Source organism: Lonchura striata, chromosome 6, assembly GCF_046129695.1.
Source record: "Lonchura striata isolate bLonStr1 chromosome 6, bLonStr1.mat, whole genome shotgun sequence".
Taxonomy (NCBI): Eukaryota; Metazoa; Chordata; class Aves; order Passeriformes; family Estrildidae; genus Lonchura; species Lonchura striata.
In genome coordinates, this window is record NC_134608.1 from 67,466,586 (window position 1) to 67,489,554 (window position 22,969).

A 22,969-nucleotide genomic window follows, 5' to 3' on the forward strand; every position below is an offset into this window, starting at 1 on the left:
CCAATCAATCCCCGGTGCCGCCACCAGCCAAGGGAGCCGATCACCCAAAGTGGGTGAGGCTCCTTCAGCTGCACTCCCTGCCCGCCGCCCCGGACAGTGTTGGAGGACACAGCCTCCTTTTCATCCTAATTTTCCTGGCCACATCTTCCTCTCCCTTTCCGCATTGACTGAAGTACTTGAGAGGTACAGACTTCCCAATCCACCTACTACATACTCCCATAATATGCTCCCTGTTTTTATATAGCAAATGATATTCATGGCTCTGTTAAGTCTTTGTTTTTCTTCTGGAACTTCTGAGCAGGACCTTGGCTGAGGAGCAGTCTGTGTCATCAGTTAATAACATTTTCTGAGACAGATTGTGTCTCCTGTCACTTCCTTATGAACAGGTCCCTGGCCCTATCTCTGAGCAGCTTCAGAGCATCTGTTTGTAAAGACACTTTCCTGTGGTTCCTTCCATGGGGTCCCCCGTTTGTGGGACATCCCCCCTGGAGCAGGGTGTCCCCTCTGTGCTGCAGCCCCAGGGCTCGGGCAGAGCTCAGCCAATCAGAGCCCGCGGCGCTGATGACTCACCAGTTGCCAGGCAGACTCGCAGCTCCCCGCGTTCCCCACCTGGACCCACCTGCGCCCCCCCTCGGCCCCATGGCCCCGCGAGGGGAATTTGGGGAGGTGGGAGTGGGGCAGCGCCAAGGCCGGGCCCCCCCGCGCTGTCCTGGCGGGAGCGGCTGCAGTGGGGACCGAGTGCGGGCGGGAGCGGCCGAGAGCCCAGCGCTGCCCCAGCCCGACCTGCCCCAGCTCCATCCCTGCCCCTGCGCTGGGATGCTGTGGGTGTGGGGGGAAGAGGGAGCCGGCAGTGGGTGCTGGGCCTGGGGGCAGGAGGAGAAGGGAAGGAGAAGCAGGGTGGAGGAACAGAATGGTCAAAGGATGCAGGTGGCAGAAGAGGGTGGGATTGTGCAGGAGAAGGAGGAATAGGAGGAGGAAGAGGAGTGTGAGGAAGAATAGGGACACAGGAGGAGGAGGAGCAGAAACAAGGATCACCACGAGGTTCCATTCCTCTTTGCATCTATAGCCTCCCCTTAGCCCCAGGAGCATTGCCACCCCACATGCAGCAGGTGACTGTTGAGGGGTTCCACGATTTTCACAGGGGTGAGTCATGGCATTCCTTAGCTTTATTGGATTAAATGTTGGTGATTTATTTTTTTTTAGGGGCTGAATCTTTTTGTTTTGGAGGAATTTTTTGCTGAATCTTGATGTTTGGGGAGGTTTTGATCTGTGTCTTAAAGTTTGGAGGATTTTTATGCTGAACCTTGGTGTTTTGGAGGTTCTTATAGACACACAATGCCCAATGACTTGGTGAGATGAAGTGGGGACAGGAGGAACTCCCAGTCCAAGATGCTCTGTTCTTTTTTTTTCCCCCAGACCAGGATTTTTCATTCCCAGGGAGGAATGAAAATGGAGGAAATGGAGGAGGAGGAAAAGCCCTGGAGATCCCGCACAAGGAGTGGCAGCAAACCCAGCCCAGGGAGCTGCAGGGAGGAAAGAGCCCCCATGAGCCAGGAAGGCAGGCAGAGATCCAGCCAGAGCTCAGAGCTGGTGGAGAAACCTCGTGGCAGGGAGAAGACCCACAAGTGCTTGGAATGTGGGAAGGGTTTCAGCCGGAGCTCCCACCTGATCGAGCACCAGAGGATCCACACTGGGGAACGGCCCTACGAGTGTGAGGAATGTGGGAAGCGTTTCCGCTGGAGCTCCAGCCTGAGACTTCACCAGAGGATCCACACCGGGGAGAGGCCCTTTGAGTGTGGGGAGTGTGGGAGGAGCTTCAGCCAGAACTCCATTCTGATCCAACATCAGAGGATCCACACTGGGGAAAAGCCCTTTGAGTGTGGGGAATGTGGGAAGAGCTTCAGCCAGAGGAGCAGCCTGATGCAGCACTCGGTAATCCACACTGGGGAAAAGCCCTTTGAGTGTGGGAAATGTGGGATGAGCTTCAGCCAGAAGGGCCACCTGATGCAACACCAGAGGATCCACACTGGGGAAAAGCCCTATGAGTGTGGGGAATGTAGGAAGAGCTTCAGGCAGAGCTCTGGCCTGAGGAGACACGAGAGGATCCACACTGGAGAAAAGCCCTACGAGTGTGGGGTGTGTGGGATGAGTTTCAGCCTCAACTCCCAGCTTACGGAACACAAAAAGATCCATACTGGGGAAAAGCCCTACAAGTGTGGGGAATGTGGGAAGAGTTTCAGAGAAAGCTCAGCCCTGATTCGGCACCAGGTGATCCACACTGGGGAACGGCCCTACACCTGCTTGGAATGTGGGAAGAGCTATGGGTGGAGCTCACACCTGAGAAGACACCAGCGCATCCACAGCGGGGAGAAGCCCTACGAGTGTTCCCAGTGTGGGAAGAGGTTTCGGATCAGCTCCAGTCTCCTCGTACATCAGCGGAGTCACACCGAGGAGAGGCCCTACCGCTGCCCCGACTGCGGGAAGGGCTTCAAGCACAACTCCCACCTCACCGTGCACCGGCGCATCCACACCAGGGAGAGGCCCTACGAGTGTGGGAAGTGTGGGAAGAGCTTCTCACAGAGATCAGCCTTGATCAAACACCAAAGGAGGCACCACTAAGGGGGGAAGCCCTGTGAGTTCCCCAAGGGTGGGAAGAGCTTCTTATGCTCCTCCCAGATCCATTCCCTATGGGAGGATCCTTGTTGGATGATCCTCAGTGACCTTCATTGGGCAGTCTTGGTGATCTATGGGCCTGGTTATCTGTGTTGGGAAGACACTTGGCTGGGAGGCTCCACATCTTCCTCGTTCCCTGTGGGCACCTAGATAAACCCAGTGGCAGGAACATCCATTGGGGCACAGACCAACAATGGGAATTCCTTGGGGAGAGCACATTTAATGACTTCCAACTCCATAAAATCTTTTGCATTCAATCCTATATTCTGGTGGCATCAAGGAATACTGAATGGTCTTGGAGGTATGTCCTAGGTTGACTATATGATGCTTGTATCTCCAGTTGTCTGTTCTGTTTATAGTGAGTTATAATTTTTGCACCTTTAAGACTTGTTCCGAGAGCAAAGGAGGGAGAGAAGGGCAGAGTTTGTTTTCAGAAACTGCACTCACTCCTCCACATTCCTGCTCCTGGGCCGGGTTGTTGCAGATGGACAGACAGAGGTACAGATCTCTCCTTTGCTGTTAATTAGTTTTAGCTAGCTGTGGCAGAGAAGTTCCCTGGACTGTGGCTGTTTTTCCCTTTTCTTTGGACCTGTTTAAACCTGCTCTGGCCTGAACACCCAGAAGAGCACCGGCAGCTCACACCTGTGGCCCAGCGGGCCAGGCCTGGACTGTGGCATTTCCAGCACTGGAGGGACTGATAAGAGACTGAGGGAGCTGAGCTACAACCCATGGAGGGACTTCCTGACTTTGTCTCTCTTTTAGAGCAGCAAGAGGTTTTATTGTTTAATATTGTTTAGGTTTTATTCTTTAAAAAACAGTTTTTTCCACTGTTCTCCAAGGAGATACTTTTCCCAAACTGGCTGGGGGAGGAGCCAATTGAATCTGCTTTCCAGAGGAATCCCTTTGGAGGTTCTCTCCCAAATTTGCTCTGAACCAGGACAAGGTCTTTTCCAACTTCAGGGATTCAACGATTTTGATTTCCTATTGCCCAAGGGTGTCTTCTGCAGCCAGATGGTGGAAAAACTGGGGAAAAGACCAAGATTTTGGAGACAGTGGGGTAGAAACTCCACCAAAAAGGTTTTTCCCTCCACCCAAGCACGTGGATCCTCAGCCGGCATGGACATGGAAGTCTTTTTCTTTTGGCCTTGATTTTGTTTTCATTTCTCTTTATCCCTTTAAAATATCCAATATTGAAGTAAAAATAGATATTGAACTAAGTTAGTGGATGTGGTCATGGTAGGACACAGACATGGTGGGACACGTGTAAGAATGTGCCCTCTGTTGACAGAGTAAACAAGTTAACCTTTTGTTCCCTTAAAAAGGACAAAAGGCCAGGTGTTTCTCTCCTCAATTTGGTTGAAAGACACCTCATAGGACCTTGGGGACTTCACCTCAAACTTAAGGGTAGCTAATTGGACAGGAGCCAAAAAGTCCCACCTAAGCAATTCCCTAGAAAAGAAGAGAACAAAATAAGTTAATTGCTTTTGTGAAGTGTTTTAGTAAGAGCAAGAACCTTTTGCCCTGACTTGGCTTTTCTCTGTAAAAAGCTTTTTTATTTTTGACTTTTATTAAAACTTTTTATTCCCAACACTGTCACATGAGCCATCCTGCTTGTTTTATGCCACCTGAGGTAGCTGAGCTATCAAGGGTATAATGCTTATCTCTGAGAGCTTATAAGACCAGGCTCAAAAAGAGAAAAAGCATTAGACATGGAGAGTGACATGGGCACGCATGGACATGGAGGGGGACAGGGCCATCCCTAGGGACATGGGGAGACACAGGCATGGATGGAGACATGGGGGACAGTGACAGGGATGGAAACATGGTGGGGAGACAGCCATGGGTGAGGACATGGTGGGACATGGCCAGTGACAAGTGGGGACATGGCCATGGCCGGTGCCATGGGAGGAACTTGCAGGGGATGAGGGGGATGCTGGGTTTGAAGGAGTTGAGGGTTCCTGGGCAGGACTTGGACCTTGCTGAGGCCTTTGGGGAGCCCAGGCCGAGCGGCTCCGGCTGCGCTGGGAGAACCTGGTGGAGGTTCTGGGGCAGCTGCTCAAGGACCCCTGACCTGGAGCCCCAGCTGGGCATTGGGCTCCTGGAAGGGGATGAACGTCCTTGTCCCTAGGAGGGAAATCCCAACACCCCCAGGGTGTCGGGAACAGCTGAGGGGCCACAACAGGGAGGGGAAAGCCCAACAGAGCTGTCCTCCTCCTAAGCTACATCCTAAAAGTCCCAAAACTCAGGGATTCTTCCCAGGAAAAAGCTGCCAGGAGCTGCCTGAATTGAGGGAAAGGGGGGATGTGATCCCCAAACTGAACAGGAGGGGCCTGGATCCCCAAACCCAAGCCCAGGGGTGAGAGGTAGAGCTGGAGGCACAATGGGGAAGGGGTGGGAGAGCAGGGGAAAAGAGGATTCTGACCAGGAGAGGAATGGGACCCTCAGATTGAGTTGGGAGGGGTCTTTGGGTTGGGGGAACAATGGGAGTGGGGAGGGAAGGGTGGGGATGGGATCAAAAATGGGTGGTTCCATGGGGATCCCTTAGTGTCCCCATCACTTGATCCCTGGAGTGATTTCCGTGAGGCTCTGGGAGGGGGGAATGGATCTGCACTGGGTGGGTCCCCAAGCCCCCTGCCCATACCTGGGGGGCTCATGGGAGGTTCCCTCTATCCAAACGCTGGTGCTGCAGCCATGGGGGAGAGGTGGGTAGGAAAGGGGGATCTGGGGTGGTCAATGAGAGGAGCAATAGGAAGAGGAGAGAGAGATGAGGAGGAGGTTAGGGAAAAGAAGGAACAGGAACAGGAGGAGGAAGAGGAGGAACCGCAGCAGATCCACACGGTTTGCCTGCCCTTCTGCCGAGTCTGCAGCTCCCCTGGTCATGGCAGCATTGACTGCCCCAGATCCTGCAGGTAAGTGGGGAGGTGGAGCTCACCCCAAATCCATTGGGGGGTCTCTGGGAGTTTTTTTTTGCAGGGAAAGGGATATTTGGATCTTGCATTGCACCAAAGGTGAGACGCAGATGTCCCTTTGGAGACTTGTGAAGGGTTCCTGTAGCAATCTCTGTACTGGCTGGGGCAGTGGTAACAGTTTGGGGGGGACATTGGTTTTGGGGTTCCAATTGGCATAGGAGTGGGGAGAGCAGCAATGGCCAATCCTGGAGCTGGGGGATCCCAGCAGCCTGGAGGAGTGGGGGACTCTGGAGATGAGCAGAGTCTGGGCCCATCCAACTGTGAACAGGGTGGTGACTTCTCGAGCTGGACTTGGGCAGCAGGACCAAGGTGCTCACCCTTTGTTTTTCCCCCAAGCCGGGATTTGTCCATCCCAACCTTTGTGCAGGTGGAGCTGGTGGAGGCTGTGAGGAAAAGGAAGATAGCATGGAACACTGAGGCAGGTGAGGAGTAAGTCACTGCCCCTTTCCCCCTCTCCTCTGCTCCACCTATCAGCCCAACATTGCCCCTGGCTGCAGGACAGCGCTGCTGCCAACGCTGTCCTGCCAGGGACGAATTGGTGGGATCTCCTTCCCCTTCCCTCTGGCATGGAGGCAAATCCCATCCTCTCCTTGTCCACCCTCCTTCCTCTTCTCATTCTATCCTTCTTCCTTCCACATTCCTTCCTCTTCTTTTCTTTCCTTACCCCAGGCACTGAGCTGCAGACAGAGACCTGGGAGGACAAATCGCTGCTCAGAACCTCTGTTTTGAGGCTGTTTTGAGCAGCTCCACAGCATGGGAACCCAATGGGGAGGAAAAGCCCTGGAGATCCCACACAAGGAGGGGCTGCAAACCCAGCCCCGGGAGTTGTGAGGAGGTAAGAGCCCCTCTGTGCCTAGAAGGCAGCCAGAGATCCATTTGGCACTCAGAGATGGTGGAGATGACTCATGGCGGTCAGAAGCTCCACAAGCGCTTGGAATGTGGGAAGAGCTTCAGCTGGAGCTCCGGAGATCAGACCTGATCTGGCACCAGGTGATCCAGATGGGGAATCAATCAGCCCTACAAGTGTGGGGAGTGTGGGAAGGGCTTTGGGTGGATCTCCAAGTTCATCAGCACCACAAGATTCACACCAGGGAGAGGCCCTATGAGTGTCCCAAGTGTAGGAAGTGGTTTCTGAGAAGCTCCAATCTCATCGTAATGAGCCAAGGGGTCAGCTGGAAAAGTATTTAGGATAAATGAAAACTGTGGATGAGTCAAGGGGACAGCTGGGAATATAACTGAGATAGTAGAAGATTACATATTTTAGTTAAGATTTTAAAATTAGTTAAGAAGCCAAGTTGCTAGCAAAAATCACATGCCTTAGTTAAAGAGTAGCAAATATATTAGAAAAGTAAAGCTAGGAGTGACAGGGATAGATGTAGGAATTGTGAAGGAGCTGAGACCATAGAAATATCTTGCCTTAAGAATAATCAGCAGTTAGGAGAGGCTACCGTGACCAGCAGATCAAAAAGTCCTGCAAACTGGCCATGGGTGAAGAGTTTACCTTGAGGCAGACAGCTTTCTTCCTCCCTTACACCCACTCCCTTATTTCAAAATCCCAAAGACCCAGTTAAGGAAACACGATTGCACAGCCGTAATGGATATTCAGCTGATTATAATACAAAGTGGGCAGGTAATGATTATGTATTATGTGTCCTTAGAAACAGCTTGGATATGTAAAACCTTTCCTGTATAAATAGAAAGCAGGAGTCTGCAACTCCTTGCACATGTATTTGGAAATGATTCCACATGTGTCCAGCACTGCAATAAAATACCCTTCTTTCCAGCTTTAATTAGTTGAGGAGCCGTCTGTCCATGCTTCCGTGCATCAGTGGATTCACACACAGGAGAGGCCCTTCTGCTGCCCTGACTGCGGGAAGGGCTTCAAGCACAGCTCCAGCCTCGTCACCCACAGGCACATCCACACCGGGGAGAGGCCCAGTGAGTGTCCTGTGTGTGGGGAGAGATTCTCCAGAAGCTCTCGCTTGACCCAACACCAAAGGAGGCACCATTAAGGGAAGCCCTGCGAGTACCCCCAGTCCCAGTGTCACCCCCTTTCCTGCCCACAGAGCTCCTGAGCCAGCGGCGGCCGCAGCCGCTCCCCGTGGCCTTGCACAGGACCCCCTGTGATGGGGCAGGGAGGATTCGGGAGGATTCGGGAGGGTTTGGGAGGGTTTGGGGAGGATTTGGGAGGATTTGGGAGGATTTGGGAGGATTCGGGGAGGATTTGGGAGGATTTGGGGAGGATTCGGGAGGATTGGGGAGGATTTGGGGAGGGTTTGGGAGGATTTGGGGAGGATTTGGGGAGGATTTGGGAGGATTTGGGGAGGGTTTGGGAGGATTTGGGGAGGATTCGGGAGGATTTGGGCCGTGGCGGGCGGGTCCGGCCGGGACCGCTGGTCGCTGCGGGTCTGCCCAGCAACTGGTGAGTCATCAGCCGCGCTGTCTCTGATTGGCTGAGGGAAGGCGGGAGTAGGAAAAGGATCGGGAGAGATCCCGCCCCGAGCACCAGCACTGGCAAAACAGTCCCAGCCTGGGCACAGGGAGTGAATTTATTACCATCTGAATCACAGCAGGAGAAGGGAAAGAAATCTCTCCAACACCTTCCCCCCACCCAACAGGGATCACCCAGACCAGGGGTTATCAATGATGGAGAGTCGGGGGCATCTGAGTTGGGATCAGAAGCCAATTTTATTGAGTGTACCAGGTGTTTATATATAGTTTCACTTGTATGGTGCTTATATAGGGCTCTGGTTTTGGTAACAATTTCCCATTGGTTACACTTCTTTATGACATCACATGACCTGGTAACATTATTTTATCACTATGTCTCACAATATGTTTCTTGGTCACTTCTTGCCCAGGGAGACTTTCTCTGTGTCTGTCTCTGCCATGGTTTCTGCTCAATCAGGCAGAAGAAGAAGATATCAGGCCCCTTTATCAGTTCCACTGTACTCTCTGGTTTGTTCCCCATACCTCCCCCTATCTGTTCAAACAAAAATACATTCTTAAGTGATTTGTCTATTAATTTTTTCACACAATATAAAATACAAGGAATAAGCATAACAATACATAATATAATCCTAATACATATAAGCCTATTTTAATTAAATTTCTTATCCATCCACCAAGTCTCCAATCCCCCAGAAGCTGATCTAGCCCTGTAAGCCCTGATACCACTGGATAATCATAACCATTTTCCCAAGGGCATAAGTCTGCTAGAGGTTAAACAGGTGCTGATGTGGTGGCGAGGTCCTGTTCACAAGGGTTCTCCTCCAATGTTGATGTTCAAGGTGAATCTTCAAGTGATGCAGTCAAAGAATCTCAAAACGCCTTCACATTGTTTGCTGGAATCCACTTGGAACCATTCTCTGTGGACATGCAAGCAAAACCTCTACCCCAACCTGGTCAGAGAGAAAGCCAGGTAAACTTTCCTAGGAATTGTTCTGGGGAGTTTTGAGAAGGCTGAGAGAAAGAATTAAAGCAATCTTGCAGCTGGTGTTTTGAACAGTTGTTTTCTTATAAGATGTTTACTAAAGGGTGTTTCCTTAATTAGCCAATCATGTGAGGTGTGTTGATTAAAGGACCAGTCAGGTCTACCGGTGTTGGAGCAGTGTATAAAAAGAAATGGGTTCCTAAAAAAATTAGTATTAGTCTCCTGGAGAGAGTTAGACTTTATGTGTCGCCTGACTCTTGTTCCTGACTCAGTGGTGACACCAGGTGACATCAGGTGACCTAAGGATAAAGCCCCAATATCTTACCAGATCCTGGATCCTTCACTAAGGCAAGGGATTTTTCCTTTTGTTGCAATTGTGAATTACAATTAAAATGTCAAACAATCAGGGGTTGGGGTCCGTCAAAGATCATTTCAAGAAGTTGAACACATAAAAGGCTTTCTGCAGTCTCTCCGAAGGGTTGTCCTCTCTGGCCCCCCCTTTCTATTGTACCAGGAGACGCTTGAGGGAGCCATGAGCCCATTCAGTGACAGATTGGCCTTTTGAGGAATGAGGAATACCTGTTTTGTGCATAATTCCCCAAAGGCAAAAAAGGTAGCAACTCAGCAGGAAGTATAAGCTGGGCCATTGCCTTTACTTCAGGTGGTATACCAAGAGTTACAAAAGCGGCAGTGAAGTTCTAGAGACATCTTTAGCCTTTTTCCCTGAACGGGCTGATGCAATGTCTTGGTTTGAAAAGACAGGACTCTGTGTAGGAAGGCAAGACCCTCCTGTGAAATGGAAAATGTAAACCCCCCCTCCCTCCAAATTACCACAATTTCAAAATTAAAAGGCTCTCAAGCAAAGATATGGGAATGGGAATAACAGTTCTTTACTAGGAAAAAAACTAAATTTAAAAAAATGCAGTTAGTACAAACAAAACTAGTGATAGAGTCAGAAACCTGACACCCTGAGGAGTCAGGGTGTTGGTAATAGTCCAGTTAAAATGGTGGCTGCTCCTCCTGGAGTGCCTGATGAAATGCTGCTGAAGTGGTGAACTCTAGAAGGGTGGAGTTTTCTCTGAAGGTCTGGTAGTAGTTGGGCCTGGTCTTCCTCTGGGAATCCAGCAGAGAAGAAGCTGCTCCTCGGGGAATCCAGCGAAGTGGCTGCCAGTGTCTCAAAAAGTGCTGATTTTATGCAGGTAGGAATGCTTGGCTCCTCCCTCTGGATGGAGCATCTCACAATGAGATGATGTAACTTTACCGGTCATGCAGTGAGTCATTCAATGGTCCATGAACAGAAGATATCTCCCCAGAGGGAGACATTGTTCTTGGAAGAGATAAGAAAACTGCCCAACCTCCAACAGATGGCAATAGAATACATGCTGATCTTACAAGCCAGGACACCCCACATCCTCATTGTCCCCATTGTCCCCAGTGTCCCCCTACTGTTCCAATGTCCCCAATGTCCCCGATGTCTCTGATGTCCCCAATGTCGACCCGTTATCCCTGATGTCCCCCCAAATGTTCCCACATCCCTGATGTCCCCCTATTGTCCCTTATGCTTTTGCATTGTCTCCATGTCCTCAGTGTCCACCCATTATCCCCGATGTCTCTGATGTCCCCAGTGTCCCCTCCCCATTGGCCCAAATATCTCAATGTCTCCAATGTCTCCACATTGTCCCCATGTCCCCGAATGTCTCCTATGCCCCCACACTGTCCCCATGTCCCCAGTGTCTCTCTGTTGTCCCCACATCCCTGATGTCCCTGATGTTCCCACATCCCTGATGTCCTCCCACATCCCCATTGTCCCCGATGTCCCCCCACATCCCTGATGTCCCCACATCCCAAATGTCCCCCCGTTGTCGCCGATGTCCCCACACCCATGACGCCCTGTCCCATCCCTCAGTGTCCCTGTTAGTGTCCACGCGGACGCCGCAGACACGGGCGCTGCTGGGGGCGCCGGGGCGGCTGCACTGCGCCTTCGTGCCCCCGGCCAGGCCCTTCACGCTGCAGTGGCTGCAGCACCGCCACGGCGCCACGCGGCGCCTGCTGGCCTTCGACTCGGCCGCCGCCCGCCGCACCGAGGCCGCGCCAGGGGTGCTGCTGTTCCTGGGGGGCCACGGGAGCCCCCCCGGCACCGCGCAGGTGAGGGGAGGGGAGGGGCTGCGGAGCCCTGCGGGGACAGCGGGGGGCGCCACCGAGCGGGGGGGGTGTCGGGTCCTCCCGGCCGCCTCTTGGCCACTATGGGGCGCCACTGGGCAGCCTCGGTCCCCCCGGCCGCTAGGGGGCGCTGGGGGCATGAAACCGCTTTTGTCATCCTGGCCACCAGGGGGCGCCGCTAGCACTGGAAAGCCTCGGTCCTCCCGGCCGCTAGGGGGCACTGCGGGCATTGAACGGTTTTTGGAAGGTTTTGGGAGCATTTTTCGGGGACATTTTTTGGGAAGTCCTGGGGGGGTTCGGTGAGTGATTTTGGGGGGTTTTGTTGGGGGGGGGCTTGGAAGCATTTTTTGTGTTTAGGGGGGTCGTTTTTGGGGGCATTTTTTGGGGGTTTTTTTGGGGGTTTTTGGGCACGGCCATGATCCTCCCAGCCGCCGGGGGGCGCCACTGAGGCCGAACGTTTCCTCGGTCCTCCCAGCCGCCGGGGGGCGCCAGGGAGGTGTCGCTGCAGCTGCCGCCGCTCTCGGTGTCGGACGACGGCGCCTTCGTCTGCTCCATGAGCGCGCCCCGCGGGCAGGTGCAGCAGGTGCTGCGGCTGCACGTGATTGGTCAGTGCCGGGAATGGGCGGGGCCGGGGCTCCCAGTATGTCCCAGTCTGCTCCCAGTATGTCCCAGTCCCTCCCAGTCCATCCCAGTCCCTCCCAGTCCCTCCCAGTACTTCCCAGTTCCCTACCAGTATGTCCCAGACCCTCCCAGTATGTCCCAGACCCTCCCAGTCCCTCCCAGTATCCCCAGCTCACTGTCCCGTGTCCCAGCCCCTCCCCGGGTGTCCCTGCTGCCGTCCCGGCTGTCCCCGGGGCTCCTGGCCGAGCTGCGCTGCGACGCCGTTGGTTTCTTCCCGCTGGACGTGGAGATCCGCTGGGAGCACCACGCCCACGGACACCCCAGGCCACGCTTGGGGGACACTGAGGGGGACACCGAGGGGGACACCTTGGTGACCACCCTGGGGCCCGGCTGGGACGTGCCACACCGGGTCACTGTGGTGGTGGCGGGTGAGGGACACATGGGGACATCAGGGATGGGGTTGGGGACACCTGGGGACATCAGGGATGGGGTGTGGATGGTCTTGGGACACCAGGACTGGAGCTGGGGACACCTGGGATGGGGTTTGGGACATTGAGGATAGAGTTGGGGACACCAGGACGAAGTTGGGGACATCAAGAGTGGGGTTGGGGACAGCTGGGGACATCGGGTTTGGAGGGTCTTGGGACAGCAGAGATGCCTGGGGACACTGGGGACAGGGTTGGGGATATCAGGAATGGGGTTGGGGACAGCTGGGATATGGCTGGGGACAGCTGGGATGGGGTTGGGGACACCGGGGATGGGGTTTGGGACACTGGGGACAGGACTGGGATCTCCTAAGGGACATCAGGAGCAGAGCTGGGGACATCGGGGGGTGGCCGGTGCCACCAGGATGGGCTCGGTGCCACCCAGGGGTGTCAGTGTCACCCGGGGGTGTCGGTGACGTGTCCCCAGTGTCCCCACAGGTGCCACCATGCCCAGCGTGGAGAACATGGCGGGGATGGGCCTGGTGGACATTTGGGGAGGTCTGGGGAGGTTTGGGGACATCTGGGGAGTTTGGGGACATTTGGGGAGGTTTGGGGATATTTGGGGATATTTGGGGACATTTGGAGAGTTTGGGGACATTGGGGACACCGGTGGGGTTGGTGGCACTGGAGGAGTTTGTTCCAGTTTGGATTTTAAGGTTCTTTTTTAAAGCATTGATTAAAAAACCCAAAGCACGAATTTAAAGTCATTAGAGAACCAATTACCCAGCTCCAATTGTTCACTGAATTTTTTTTAAAAAGCAATTTTTAAAAAGTTCCGTTTCCCATTTTATCGATTTTTCATCAAATCTTCGCTTTTGTCACGGGAGAGAGAGGGGCAAAAAAAGGAGAAAAAAATGGGGGGAAAAAGGAAAAAAAAGGAGATTTCCTTTCCCATTGTTCCTTCATCTCCACACATCCTAATCAATAGCAGGGAGTTATCAATAATCAATAGTAGGGAGTTATCAATAATCAATAGTGAGTTATCAATAATCAATAGCAGATTATCAATAATCAATAGCAGTGAGTTATAAAAAATCAATAGCAGATTATCCATAATCAATAGCAGTGAGTTGTCAATAATCAATAGCAGATTATCAATAATCAATAGCAGGGAGTTATCAATGATCAATAGCAGGGAGTTATCAATTATCAATAGCAGGGAGTTATCAATAATAGCAGATTATCAATAATAGCAGTGAGTTATCAATAATCAATAGCAGATTATCAATAATCAGTAGCAGTGAGTTATCAATAATCAATAGCAGGGTGTTATCAATAATCAATAGCAGGGAGTTATCAATAATCAATAGCAGTGCATCATTCAATCGGCATTTTTCACAATATTACAAAGAAATCAATCCAATATTATTTATTGATTATTGATTATTGATTATTGATAATTAATTATTAATTATTAACCATTACAAATAAATTTATCCGATATCAACTATTGATTATTGATTAATCAATATTGCAGAGAAATAAATTCAGTAGTAATTATTAATTCTTTATTATTACCAGAATTGCAAAGAAATAGACCCAATATCAACTATTGATTATTAATTAATCAACACTAAAAATAAGTTGATCTATTATTAATTATTAAGGATTAATTAATCAATATTACAGATAAGTCTATCCAATATTAATTATTAATTATTAATTATTAAGAATCAATATTACACATAAATTAATCCTATGTTATTAGTTATTTATTATTAATCAATATTACAAGGAAATCGATCCTATATTATTAATATTACAAAGTAACAAATCCAATAGTGTTAATCAATGTTAAAAATAAAATAATCCAATATAAATTATAAATTATTAATCAATATCACAAAGGAATCAATCTATATTATTAGATATTAGTAATTATTAATTATTAATCACTCGATATTACAGAAACTTTTATCCACTCTTCATTATTATTTATTATTAATCAATGCTACAGAGGAATCAATCCAATGTCAATTATTTATTATTAATTAATCAATATCACAAATTAATAGTTCCAGTATTAGTTATTAATTATTGATTATTGAGCAATGCCACACAGGAATCGATCCAGCATTAGTTATTGATTATTGATCAGTGTCACACAGGAATCGATCCAGCATTAGTTATTAATTATTGATTATTGATCAGTATCACACAGGAATCGATCCAAAGCTCGTTCCCGTGTAACGTTTCCCGCTCGCCGCGAGCTCTGAAAGTGCCGATCACGGGTCTATAAAATCACAAACTAATCACTAATTACACAAGTTAATTAATAATAAACTAATTATTACACAAGTTAGTTAGTAATAAATAACTAAACAAGTTAATTAGTAATGAAATAATAATTATAATAGCGATGAAATCGGAGCAATAAAAATGTGGACAATGAGAGTCAGGACACCACAAGATGATAAAAAAATGAAGAATTTTGGACACCCAGGAGTTCTTGGGCACTGTGAAAACACCGATCAGTTGTTCTTGAAATGTTAAAAGTTTATTAATAATAAAATAGTTATTAAAAATATAAAATAAAAAATTAAAATAATAAAAATAATAAAATTAAAATACAAAATAAAATCAGAGTTATCAAAATCTGGACAATGACATTTAGGCCACCACAAGGCGATAAAAAGAAAATAATTTCGGATGCCCGGATGTTTTTGGGCACCGTGAAAAATGCCAGTCTGGTTCTTTAAAATATTTTAAAAATTACTGATTCAAACAAGTTAATTAGTAATAGAATAGTTATAAAAATAGCAATAAAGAGGAGTAATAAAAATTTGGACAATGAGGGTCAAAGCACCACGAGATGATAAAAAATGAAGAATTTTGGACATCCAGGAGCTTTTGGGCACTGTGAAAACACAGATCAGTTGTTTCTGAAATTTTAAAAGTTTCTTAGTAATAAAACAATTATTAAGACATATAAAAATAAAAATAAAATAATAAGAAATAAAATAAAATAAAATTTAAAAATAAAATCAGAGTAATAAAATGTGGATAGCGAGGGTCAGGCACCATGAGACAATAAAAAATTAAGAATTTCAGACATCCAGGAGTTTTTGGGCACTGTGGAAAATAACAATCAGTTGTTTTTTAAATTTTAAAAGTTTATTAGTAATAAAATAGTGAGTAAAAAAAAAAAGTAAATAAAATCAGAGTAATAAAAATGTGGACAATGAGGATGAGAACACCACAAGATGATAAAAAATGAATTTTGGACATCCAGGAGTTCTTGGGCACTGTGAAAAGCACCACTCGCTGGTTTTTGAAATTTAAAAATTTACTAATTCAAAAAGTTAATTAGTAACAAAATAGTTATAAAAATAGCAATGAAATCGGGGCAATAAGAATCTGGACAATGAGGGTCAGGACGATGACAAGACAATAAAAAGTAAGGAATTTTGGACATCCGGATGTTTTTGGGCACTGTGGAAAACACCAGTCAGTTGGTTTTTAAAATTGTAAAAGTTTATTAGTAATAAAACAGTTATTAAAAACCAGCGATAAAATCAGAGCAATAACAATGTGGACAATGAGGTCAGGACAGTGACAAGACAATAAAAAGCGAGGGATTACGGACGTCCGGATGTTTTGGGCACTGAGCTGCTAAAGCCACGCCTTGAACAAGGAATAACCCTAAAAGCAGCAGCCTGTTGCATATTCATCGATCTCATGCATGATGCATCAATCCTGTCCAGCCACAGAGCCCGGAGCAGTGGCAGCCTCTGCTCAATCCCGCGGCGCCCGCAGGGCTGAGCGGGGCACGGAGAGTGAATTTCCTTTAATCAGGGAGCGCTTGTGGCAGCACATTGCTCTGCCTCCCAGCATTTTCCACAGAGGAGCACAGAGGGAAACGAAAGAGAAATCAATTTCTGTTTCTGCTCCTTGTTTTAGCATGTGGAACGTGTTTGGAGAATTGTTTACCAATTTGTTACCCAAATTGTTGTGGGGTGGTTGCTGGGTTGGGTTCTGGTGAGGATCGTTTGAGCCTGGGGCCAATCCAACCCACCTGGGGTGGAATCTCAGAGAGGGTCACGAGTTGTGAGGAGTTAGATTTGGGAGTTAGAAAAAGCAGTTTGTAGTTTTAGTGTCTCCTTTAAACAGTATATTAATCTATATTAGTATAGTTCTAATAAAGAAACCATTCATCCTTCTGAGCTGGAGTCAGGCATCGTCATTTCTTCCCCCTGGCTCGCCTGCATTTACAATAAGCTGTAAATTCTTTTTCTCTGGAAGATTTCGGTGTCCTGCGGCTGCTGTCCCAGTGCAAGTACCTCATTCCTTTCTTCCCACTCACAGAGTTTCTATTTTAACCACAAAAGCTCCATTTTAACCACAAATCTACATTTACCCTACCATTAAAATGTTAATACAGCACTACTAATCAATGTAACATAATATAAATCCTATTCAATATAATACTTGCAAAAGCCAACCATAAAATATGCATTTTTCACAGAGGACACCCCGAGGCTGCTGCAGGGACAGCGATGTCACCGCTGTGACGTCGTTGGGGACGGTGACATCATCAGGGACATCGCTGCTGTCACTTCTCCCCCCTCCCCAAACCACACTGGATTTGAGATGAATTCGGGGAATTTTCTGGGAATTTTCATTGCAATTGTCCCAAATGCTGATGGGAATTCCTGGGGTGACGTCACTGGGGACACTTGGGGACATTCTGAGGACGCTCTGGGGACACTGATGGGGGTGGCGGTGGGTCAGGGGCTGAATGAGCCCCTCGGTGCCTTGCAGCAGAGCCGGGTTATAAATGACAATAGAATAATCAGCTTTTGAAATTCTGTATTGCCTTCTGCACGTTGTTATTGAGCACGAGGATTTTGCTGTGGTACTTGGTATTGATATTGATTACTGATAATTCCTTGCAGCTGCTCGCTGGTACAATAAAATCAATCCGTTTATGTGTGCAGCATATAACAAATTTACTGCTAGAGTAATAAACAGATATTATATCATAGGCCTTAATATATTAAAAATAGATAAACATTAAATAGATCAATAATAAATACTGGAATAGAGACTATGTAATGTTAAAATGCTTTTGTGTGACTGACTCAGGTGTAAAACAATTCAGTTGTTTCCCACATCTGTGGACCAGCCTCACCAGGTGATACCAGTGACACAAAGCTCAGAAGAATTTATGAATTTATCAGGGGGCCTGAAACAACAGGGTGGAACCATGAGAAGAAATCAAAAATATCAACTTAATCTACAGAATGTCCTGCAGACAAGTCAGAGGTGAGACCCAAACATGAATTCCTGGGACACACAAACCTCCCGGGAGTGTTTGAATAATGTCAAAACTCAGGAGTGTGTTCCTGGCCCTGCAGTGGAACCGGATCCGGAGAACGAAGGGTTAAGTTGAGGGCGAGTTCTTTGGCCGAGCCCCAAAACCCTTTTTTATCCCTGATTAAACTTTGTTTAGTAATCCCTTAGTGAACTTTGTTTTTCACACCCGGCTGGGATTTGGGGGGGCCGGGGGGGTCCCTGGACAGCCCCCGCTGCTGAGCACTGACCCCCCCTCACCGAGCACCGGGACCCCCCAAAAACCGCACCCGCACCCCTTCAGTGCCCCCGACCCCCCTGAGCACCGGGCCCGGACCCCCTTTGTGCCCCCCACCCATCACGGGGGTTCCGCCCCCTCCCCTTTGACCCCCCAGAGCCGCGGGACCCCCGGGAACAGCGCCGGGAACGGGGGGGCCAGGGATGTGAGAATTGGATTCGTAAAGGATTCCCAAATCCTGGCAGAAAGCTCACACTGCCTTGGACTTGTCCATGCAAACTCTGAGATTTTATTGTGCCAGCGAGCAGCTGCAAGGAATTATCAATAATCAATATCAGTATGAGCACCTGAGCAAAATGCTGGGGGTCAATAGGAACCTGCAAAAGGCAACAGAGAAATGCCAAACCCAACAGAAAAAGCAGAAAAATGCAAAAGGCAACAAGGGAATGCAAAAGCCTTCTGAGTCCTCTCAGAATGTCCCCAGGTGCGGCTGGTAACGTCATCCCAGAAACTCCCATCAGCATGTGGGACAATGCCCATGAAAATTCCCAGAAAATTCTCCGAATTGGTCTCAAATCCCGCGCGAGGAGGGGACTGGTGACGCCAGCGCTGTCCACCAGGATGTCACTGTCCCTGATGGCATCAGAGCGGTGCCATCGCTGCAGCAGCCTGGGGAGATCCTCCACGGCTTTTTGGCACCGTTGGGCCAGGGCGCGCCTGCTGGGCCACCGGGGCCACCGGAGCACCACAGGGACTCAAGAGGAGGTCGTGGATGTCCCCAAGTGTCCCCAGCAGGTGATCCTTGCACAGGCAGGCACTGGCATCCCACGGCTGCTCAAACTCAGCCACTTTGGCCACCAAGGCCTCAGGGACATCGGGGGACGCCTTCTTTGTCCCCTCCAGGATGGCCTCGATGTCCCCGAGCTGGCGCTGCAGCTCCTCAGGGAACCACCTGCCTCCTTCACACTCTTCCACCAAGCGCTCCAGCGGCCCCAGGGCCACCTGTGCCCAATGTCCCCTTCTGGTGGCCACCATGGCTTGGCTGCTGGCCACCACGGCCTCTCCCACGGCCTCGTTGGTGGCCGCAGCCACCTGGGCCTTGTGCTGGCCCTGCCAAGGCCCTCTTTTCCCTGCCCAGGGCCACCTTCAGCTGCTGGGCTGTGGCCACCAGGCTGCTCCCAGCTGTCCTCCTGCGGGTGGCCACGTTCTGCAGGTCCCCGGCCCGGATGGCAGCGATGGCCGCGTCCCAGTGGGCGTCGCGGAGCTCGGTGGCATCCCAGGCCAGCAGGGCCCGGCTGTCCTCGAGCCTGACCACCAACTCCTGCCAGGCCCAGGCCACAGCTCTCACATCGGCCCAGGTGGCCCCTGGGGTGGCCCCAAGTGTGGCCAGAGCCTGGCCCAGGGAGGGGACACCACGGTGGCCCAGGGAGGTGACATCGCCCTGCTCCAGGGTCTCACCGAGACTCCAGGTGAAATTCCTCAGGTTCACGTGCAGGGACTCTGGGGACATGAGCTGCTGCTCGTCCCTCTGTAACCCGGGCACGGTGGCTGCCACACACAGGGTGGCCACCACATTCACCAGTGACTCCAGCTGATATGGGGACACCTGGGGAGGAGACAGGGGTGGTGTCACAGACCTGCTGGCACTTGTGGCCTCCTGCGGTGGCACCAGTGCCCTCCCAGGGTCCCCTTTGTCCCCTCCCTGGAGGGCTCTGCTGCGTCCTCTGTCCCTTTGTCACCCCCTCATCCCCTCTGTCACACCCCTGCCACCCCCCACTGTCCCCTCTTCTTGCCCAGGGAGACTTAAACTGTGTCTGTGTCTCCCACAGTTTCTGCTCAGTCAGGCCTCAGATATCGGGCCCCTTGATCAGCTCCATTGCTTTTCTCTCTGTTTTATTCCCCATACGGGGGCACCAGGGCTCTGCCCAACGGGGGTCACTGGGGATCATCCAGCCCGGATCCTCCCATGGGGAATGGAGCTGCAGCAGCGCACCAAGCTCTTCCCTGACCCTCTTCCCTCACTCAAAGCTCTTTCCTCACTCGGGGCACTCACAGGGCTTCCCTTAGTGGTGCCTCCATTGGTGTTTGGTCAAGGTTGATCTCTGTGTGAAGCTCTTCCCACACTTCCCACACTCGTAGGGCCTCTCCCCGGTGTGGATGCGCCAGTGCACAGTGAGATTGGAGTTGTGCTTGAAGGCCTTCCCGCAGTCGGGGCAGCGGAAGGGCCTCTCCTCGGTGTGACTCCGCTCATGTTTGAGGACAGCAGAGCTGGTCCGAAACCTCTTCCCACACTGGGGACACTCATAGGGCCTCTCCCCAGTGTGGATCCTCTGGTGCTGGATCAGGTGGGAGCTCCGGCTGAAACCCTTCCCACATTCCAAGCACTTGTGGGGCTTCTCCCTGCCATGAGGCTTCTCCACCAGCTCCGAGCTCTGGCTGGATCTCCGCCCGCCTTCCTGGCTCAGGGGGACTCTTTCCTCCCCGCAACTCCCTGGGCTGGGTTTGCAGCTCCTCCTCCTGCAGCATCTCCGGGACTTTTCCTCCTCCTCCATCCAGCCACGGCCTGGAAATGAAAACTCCTGGTTTGGGGAAAAAACAAGAGAAGAGCACCTTGGACTGGAGGTTCCTCCTTGCCCAAGTTCATCCCAGGAAGTCATTGGGAATCTTGTGTCTCTAAGAACCTCCAAAACACCAAGATTCAGCCCAAAAATCCCACAAACTTCAAGACACAGATCAAAAACTCCCCAAACATCACAAGTCAGCAAAAACCTCCTCCAAAACAGGAAGATTCAGCTGCCACATAAAACCAAAGCACCAACATTTAGCCCAAGAAAGCTCAGAAACAAGAAGATTCACCCCGTGAAAATTGTGGATCCCCCTCCACAGTCACCTGCTGCTTGTGGGGGGAGCAGCGCTCCTGGGGCTGGGGGGAGGCTGCAGACACAGGGAGGGGTGGAACCTTCTGCTGCTTCCTCTTTCTGCTCCTCCTCCTCCTCCTCCTGTGTCTCTGCTCTTCCTCACACTCCTCTTCCTCCTGCTATTCCTCCTTCTCCTGCACAATCCCACCCTCTCATGCCACCTGCACCGTTTGACCATTTTGTTCCTCAAGCCTGCTTCTCCTTCCCTTCTCCTCCTGCCCCCAGGCCCAGCACCCACTGCCGGCTCCCTCTTCCCCCCACACCCACAGCATCCCAGCGCAGGGGCAGGGATGGAGCTGGGGCAGGTCGGGCTGGGGCAGCGCTGGGCTCTCGGCCGCTCCCGCCCGCACTCGGTCCCCACTGCAGCCGCTCCCGCCAGGACAGCGCGGGGGGGCCCGGCCTTGGCGCTGCCCCACTCCCACCTCCCCAAATTCCCCTCGCGGGGCCATGGGGCCGAGGGGGGGCGCAGGTGGGTCCAGGTGGGGAACGCGGGGAGCTGCGAGTCTGCCTGGCAACTGGTGAGTCATCAGCGCCGCGGGCTCTGATTGGCTGAGCTCGGCCCGAGCCCTGGGGCTGCAGCACAGAGGGGACACCCTGCTCCAGGGGGGATGTCCCACAAACGGGGGACCCCATGAAAGGAACCACAGGAAAGTGTCTTTACAAACAGGCGCTCTGAATCTGCTCGGAGATAGGGCCAAAGAACTTTTATGTTAGGAAGTGACAGGAGAAGACATCGGTTTCAGAAAATTTTACTCATTGATGACACAGACTGCTGCTCAGCCAAGGTTCTGCTCTATTCATGAACTTCCAGAAGAACAAGACTTAACAGAGCCATGAATATCGTTTGCTATATGAAAGCATGGAGTATATCAAGGTGGGTATGTAATAGGTGGATTGGGAAGTCTGTACCTCCCAAGTACTTCAGCCAATGGGGAAAGCAGAGGGAGATGTGGCCAGGAGAATTAGGATGAAAAGGAAGCTGTGTCCTCAAACAATTGGAGAGATCCCATGAGGACGGTCCCCTACTCTTTCCCATTTTCAGGAAATAAATTATTTTATAAGATTCGTCTCTCTGCTCTGTGGACAGAATCCTCTGGTGATGTCAGTTTTTCTGCACACCCTGGGGCCCATCCGGAATTCCTTCCACCCTCCGGGGCGGCGGGCAGGGAGTGCAGCTGAAGGTGCCTCACCCACTTTGGGTGATCGGCTCCCTTGGCTGGTGGCGGCACCGGGGATTGATTGGGGACCCGGGAGTGACCAGGAGACAGACGAGTGACACATCAGGGGGGTCTGTGAAGAGTCAGCAGGGAGAGAGCACTGAAAATCTCATCAGTGAGTGCCCTGGGATCTTTGGGGACTGAACATGGCAGGGCACCCATGGAGGGGAGAAAAGGGAAAGCCAGGAAGGGGGCCTGGCCAAAGGGATGATGATCCCAAAATGTCTCTGAAGGGTCCCTTGGGAGAATGTTGAGGTAGTTTGCACATTCCCCCAGAGGTAATTAAGGACATGGACACCCAGGGAGGCAACAAGGAAAGTGGAGAAGGCATTTAGACAACAGGGGATGGATGGTGTTCGTGTCCTGGGAAGGAATCAGGTGAAGGGGAGTGTGCAGCAATATGGTTCAGGCAAGAAGCAGCAGGAGGAATCTGTGTGGTAAGAAAAAGGATGACGGAAAAAAGGAGGAAGAGAAAAATACTCTGGATTGGGATGTTTTTCCACAGAGTCTTAACCTCACAATTTGCCAGCTAATATTTTGAATTCCCAGTTGCCCAGACAGGAAAAGCAGGAGGTCAGGATGCCAGGGGTTTCTCTGCGGTGGCAGCGGCAGCACCGGGCGCAGAGGTGCGGCACCGGGAGCACGGGCTGGGGCCTGTGGGGAGCTGCGGGGCCGGGCCGGGGCTGTGGGGCAGCCGGGGCTCAGCGCCGGGCGCTGCCTGACCCCACCAGCCCCGGGCAGGGCCGGCAGTGGCCCCCGGCCCCCAGGAGGCTGCGGGACGCCCCGGCCGCTGCCCGGCCCCGGGGAGCTGCCGGCCCTGCCCGCCGGGGGGGCCGCCTTTGGACACTGCGGCAGGACAGGCACCGGCTCTGCCACACGGGCTGGGCAGGGACCCTGAGCACAACGGGGAACACAAAGGAACAGCTGGGAAATGCAGAGTGCACATGGAAGGATCAGGATTTG

The 22,969-nt window shown here is 51.1% G+C and overlaps 1 protein-coding gene across 1 annotated transcript in view; it reads left to right on the forward strand.

Annotated features, from left to right (window-relative positions):
- The window catches only part of LOC144246559 (uncharacterized), a 703,923-nt gene that overhangs the window by 256,104 nt on the left and 424,850 nt on the right, over positions 1-22,969 (forward strand). The window contains exon 4 of the mRNA XM_077784469.1: positions 1,624-2,586. Coding sequence (XP_077640595.1) covers positions 1,624-2,586 — 963 coding nt within the window. The remainder of the gene's footprint in view (positions 1-1,623; positions 2,587-22,969) is intronic.